The sequence below is a fragment of the Nematolebias whitei genome, chromosome 2 (genome assembly GCF_014905685.2).
Source record: "Nematolebias whitei isolate Nwh7 chromosome 2, NemWhi1, whole genome shotgun sequence".
Taxonomy (NCBI): Eukaryota; Metazoa; Chordata; class Actinopteri; order Cyprinodontiformes; family Rivulidae; genus Nematolebias; species Nematolebias whitei.
Genome location: NC_056499.1, coordinates 13196933 through 13202792, shown reverse-complemented (window position 1 = coordinate 13202792; position 5860 = coordinate 13196933). Strand labels below are relative to the sequence as shown.

General features: G+C 40.8%; 1 protein-coding gene across 1 annotated transcript in view; it reads right to left on the bottom strand.

The window, feature by feature from the left end:
• Nucleotides 1-5860, bottom strand: part of homer2 (homer scaffold protein 2) — a 39721-nt gene that overhangs the window by 23458 nt on the left and 10403 nt on the right. Inside the window, exon 2 of the mRNA XM_037690324.1 lies at nucleotides 83-239. Within this exon, the coding sequence (XP_037546252.1) occupies nucleotides 83-239 (157 nt within the window). The remainder of the gene's footprint in view (nucleotides 1-82; nucleotides 240-5860) is intronic.

Below are 5860 nucleotides of genomic sequence, written 5' to 3'. Positions count from 1 at the left end.
TAGCTAGCTTTTTGCTACTTTCAGCTTACCAATTTCACCTTTTAGCTAGCCTTTTTCTTTTTAGAGACACAGGCAGACAAACCTTGGATCCATCCACGCTGATAATGCGATAGCTGTTCCGTGAGCTGTCGTAAAAATAGGAGACGGTGACGGCCTGCTTGCTGGCAGGAAGCCAGTGTTTCTTGGTGGCCGGGTCAATCTGGAAGACGTGGGCCCTGGTGGTGTAGATCGGCTGCTCCCTGAGAGAAACGAGGACAGAGACAAGAGACAACATCAGGATCCATTTCGCTCAACTTTACTGAACACACAGCTGCAGTCTCCGAACATCTGTGTCACAGTGTTCCTCGCCTCACACGACAACCTGCTGGTGATAATGTAACAAATAACCGTACGGTAAATCATTGAGGACGCAGACCGCCATTAGCACATCAGCACCCCGTCCCTGTCCAAGGTGTCAGAACTCCTCTCTGGTTGTTCATGTCAGAAAGTGTGCATGAGCTGGAAGGTTACTGAAGACAACAGGCGGCAAACTTGCCATAAAACTAAGAAAAAACAACAACATTAAGTTGAAACCCTTTCTGGACCAATTGTAAAAAAAATATTTGCGTTACAATTTACATCCAACTGGCAGCTGGCTTACAAGATTTTATTTTAAAACTGCAGATTTTCAGAATGTTTTATTAATTTGCCAATTAAAAAAAAAAGTCCTGATATTTACTGACAAATTTACACAATATTAAGGTTTTAGTTTTCTGGAGGGAGTGGTGGTGAAGAGGTTAGAAAAGGTGGGCCTGTGATTGGAAGATCGCCAGTTCAACTCCCGGTACAGACAACATCAAATATGTGGGTTGGAACTTGGACTTGCCTCCACCCTCATTTACCCCACTCTGGGCCCTTGAACAAGGCCCTTAACCCCCTATCTGCTCCCCTCGGGCACCCTAGATAGCAGCCCTCTGCTCCACACAGAGGGCTGTGGTAGCTCGGTGGTCTGCGTCAGGAAGGACATCCGGCGTAAAAACAATTGCCAAGTATTTGTGTGACTTAGTTCGCTGTGACGACCCCTGAAGAACGGAGCAGCTGAAAAAAAAAAAAATTAAGGTTTCAGTTTTCTGCAAACTACTTCCCCCGAAAGAAAAAACAGACTTCTGTGACAATCAAGGCGAAGGGCAACAAGCATTAGAGTCCAACATAAAGGAGAGGGGGTTCTCTGCAGACCAAAAGTGGGCGTTTCTGGCGAATAGGCGTTTATGGGCGGCGAACACTGATTGGCTAACAGTATTTAATAGGCGTTTGTCGGCGGCGAACACTGATTGGCTGTGGGTAACCCTTAAAGTCACGAGGATTATTGATGAGGTAACGTTTCTTTGCGATGTTTGACAAAGAAATATGGTTTATTGTACTTATAAAGCATGTTATGTTTTCACTTATGCATTTTATTGAAATACGTTTATTGTAGGTCACGATAGTTTCGACCGTTCTCTCGTTGTTGTCGTAACGCACTGAGGTAAAGTGAGCCTCCACAGCAGCTCTCACTGTGCACGTTTACAACAACTGGGTGTTGCTTTTCAAAATAAAAGCTGAAAATAAAAGTTCTTAATACTTGAAAAATAAATATCTAAAAGCTGAGTATAACTGAAAAATATGAAAAACAAATAAATAAAAGTTGTTATTAGCTGAAAAATAAATAAATAAAAGCTGTTAATTATATCTATGTCTTTCTGCCATGTCAGGGACCTCTCTCACTTCAGACTGACTCTAGAAGACCCCAAGATGTTGACTTTCAAAATAAATCGCCTCCAAAGTTTAACATAGTTCATAGTAATAGTCAAAAGTTGCTGACCTTGTTTGTGAGTTAACACAAACATGAGTGTAAATTGTTAATGATTCAATAATGAGTAATAACTTATTCAATAAAACGTCTGTAATTTGTCAATAATAGTCAATAATTCATTCAAGAATAGATTATGGGTGTTTGGTATGGCTCAGTGGCTAAAATGGGTTGGATGTTAGAGAAATTACTTAATTTTAAATTACCTGAATGTACAAATTCCTTCATTTATAGTTAAACTTTAGGAAATCAACTTTTTTTTTTCCTTGTGAAAAAAATATCAAAATTAACTTTAAAATCCAATCCAGGATTAAGTAACAACTAGCAACACCCTAACTGTACTATGTTCTGTGTTTCCAACAAATGCTACGATGACTTCTAAAAATGGATGTCCCAATAAACACATAAAAAAATTCAATGATGCATCAAATGTTGTCTGAGTATGTTTTAAGGTAATAACAAATGTGAAATCTGGAAAACAAAGAGAATTCCTGAATCTGTCTTGTGTGCGGGCAGCACGGTGGCGCAACTGGTAGAGCTGCTGCCTCTCAGCGAGCAGGTCCTTGGTTCAAACCCGGGTCCAGGGGCCTTTCTGGGTGGAGTTTGCATGTTCTCTCCGTGCATGCGTGGGTTTTCTCCGGGTACTCCGGTTTCCTCCCACAGACCAAAAACATGCATGTTAGGCTGATTGGTAACTCTAAATAACCCCTAGGTGTGAGTGAGAGAGTGAATGGTTGTTTGTCTCGTTTGTCTCTATGTGGCCCTGTGATGGACTTGCGACCCGTCCAGGGTGTACTCCACCCCTCGCACAGTGATTGCTGGACATGGGCACCAGCGACCCCCGTGACCCAAAATGGAATAAACGGGTAAAGATAATGGATGGATGGATGGATGTCTTGTGTGCTTTGATGTGTACATAAGTTTATTGGAGGTCCTGAAACAACTTTTCTGAGAACACAAAAGATTTTTATTTTACCTTTGGCCAAGATGTCAGTTTGAAATCAGGCTGCGTACTGCAAAACCAAGAGTTTTTTTTAAGACGGTCTTCATTTGTATTGTTTTGTCGACTAAGCTAAATGTAATTTCTAAAATATGGATAAATCTGATCTCATCATGCAGCATAAGCAACTGGGTATAGGTGTGAGGGCCAAAAGTCTGGTTATGTACTGACTCCTAAATGTGCTTGTTTTCTACTGAAACATGGAGTAGGGTTGACCTTTAAAATGTGAGACAGCTGAGGAAGTTAACCAGTAAACAGAAATACCTGCTCCAGTTGCAGAAATCTTACAGAAACTGACAATCACTCATCTGTAGTGACTGCAAGTTGAACAAGAAAATGTGAAGTTAAAGGAAACATCCTTTGTCCCAAGGCCAGTTTAAGTATCGTTAATATTTTTCCTTTCTTTATGAATCGATTGTAACTTTGTTCACATTTTTCAACAACCAAAATGGAATTTGTTTTTTAATGTTATGGCTAGGTATTTAAAAAAAAACTAACATTTAGCTCCCCCATTACCCAGTTATGTTGCTCTTATTTTGAAATGTAACCGGAAGTTCTGTGTTAAGAGAGTCAAAAAAAGAAGTTATGGAAACGCCGCGGCAGTATACTGGAGCAATGTAGAACCGAGACGCCGCCAGTGTTGAATCTGAGACGCCGCTAATGTCGAACCGGTTAACACCATAGACATAATATGCCTGTGGTTAACACAATCTGCCAATAACGCCTTGTTTTTAGACATAATGTGTCTGTGGTTACGGCATTTTATCGTTCAGCCTTTTTTTCTATCGTCCAATCAGATGTGGCCGGCCAGACACGCCTATTTTTCTATCGTCCAATCAAATATGGCCGGCCAGACACGCCCATTTTTCTATCGTCCAATCAGGTGCGGCCGGCCAGACACGCCTATTTTCATATAGTCCAATCAGATATGATCGCCCAGATACGCCCATTTTCCTATAGTCCAATCAGATATGACCGCCCAGATACGCCTTCCGAATTTGGCTGCAGAGATACCTACTTGACATAAAGAGCCAATAGTGATGAGGGTCTTTTTGTTTTATTTTTAACGGCAAAATAAACGTCCCATATGCACTGCACATGGACTGAACAGAACGCTTCAATTTTTAGTATTAAAACTCAAAATAAAACAAAAGTTTTGACAAAGTCAGGATGTAAACTTCATCTTCGTCTAAGAAATAGACTAAATTTAGCCAAAAATAAAACAAAATGCAGTGTAAATGTGTTGAACAACAAGAACAAATTAGCTAAACTGTACCCGCCTCTAGCACAGTGATGGCTGGCTGGATATGGGCACCAGTTGCACCAGTGACCCGGAAAGGACAAAGCGGGTACGTAAAGCTAACGTAGCAAAACCTGTTGCGTGACACTAGCGTAGCAAAAACTGTTGCGTGAAGCTAACGTAGCCAAAAACTGTTGCGTGAAGCTAACGTAGCCAAAAACTGTTGCGTGAAGCTAACGTAGCCAAAAACTGTTGCGTGAAGCTAACGTAGCCAAAACCTGTTGCGTGAAGCTAACGTAGCAAAACCTGTTGCGTGAAGCTAACGTAGCAAAACCTGTTGCGTGAAGGTAACGTAGCCAAAACCTGTTGCGTGAAGCTAACGTAGCCAAAACCTGTTGCGTGAAGCTAACATAGCAAAAACAGTTGGGTGAAGCTAAATCTTTAAGATGACAAAAATCAAGCAAATACATTTAAGCAAAATTTGGAGAATGTTCTGGAAGGAATTTAAGACATCTTAATGTGTTTTATTTTCTGTTTGTGTCTTCGGGCCATGACCTTCAGCATGGAACACAACAGAATGTGAATGTGAAGCAGCTGGGCATACCAGCATAAAAGTACTGTATGAAATAAATGCAGGACAACATGGGTAAGATAACTACTTCGTACCCAACTGTTACAAAATATTACCTGGTGGGTACGATTTGACGGAGGGACCGACTGCACCTGTTATGGTGTTCCTGCTTCATGTTCTGCACAGCTTTGTTTGGTTTATGTTGTGCGAGAGCTTTGCTTGTAAATGTTACTGCAGATTTTGTGCAGGCAGGCATTTAACGACTGTCTGGTATTCCTGCTCCCTCTTTTTGTCATGCTCTTTACTGAGTTACAGGCAGAAACGTCATTAATGCTGGACACTTTAAGGTGTGCCCAGCCCTTGTTTGAAACCAAACAAATAAGAGTTAAAATTAGAAAAATGTTTCAAGGTCACACCATCCATAAAGTCCTCGGGGCTCAGACTGTCCTCACTCTCGAAGCGTTTACTGCACGTGATAAGCCAGGTTGTCTGAAGGGCGTTTTTATTTTAATTATTTTAGACGGGCATGCTGCAAATATTCATGAGCTAATAAAGCTTCCACTTCCATCAGGATTAGAGCGCTCAAACAAATGAAAGCCTAATAAATGCGTTGGCCCCTTTAAGCCTAATCTCAGTCTTTATCTGCTTTGAGAGGAAAAAATAAAAACAAAACCCAACACACACACACACACACACACACACACACACACACACACACACACACGTGTTGACCTTTCAGTGGTGGTGTATGCAGCCTGGCAGGAGAAGACAAGTGAACGGCCAATAGTGAACATATGGACGCTCTTACACAACTGTTGGTGAAATCTGCTTTTCCACAAATAAAAAAAAGGCATCAAGTTGATTGATATTTACGGAATGAAAAACAACAAATACTGGTCCTCCTGAGTGCTGCTATCTGTTCCCATCTGCTGCTTTGAATAATTAACAGGTGTGTGTTTCTCTGAGGTGGGTGCAGGTCAAAGATCAAGTTCAAGTTGTATTTGTCATATGCAGGTTAACAGTACAATGCAATGCTCAGGATGAGAAGAACCGATTTGACTCACTAAAAACAAAGAACAAGAAATACTAAAAGCATGCAATAAGGGTACAAAATAAAGTACCAATAAGTGAAAAAGTAAAGATAATATTTACAAGGTCCTAAAGAAAGATAGTAAACAACAACAACAACAACAACAACAACAACAACAACAACAACAACAA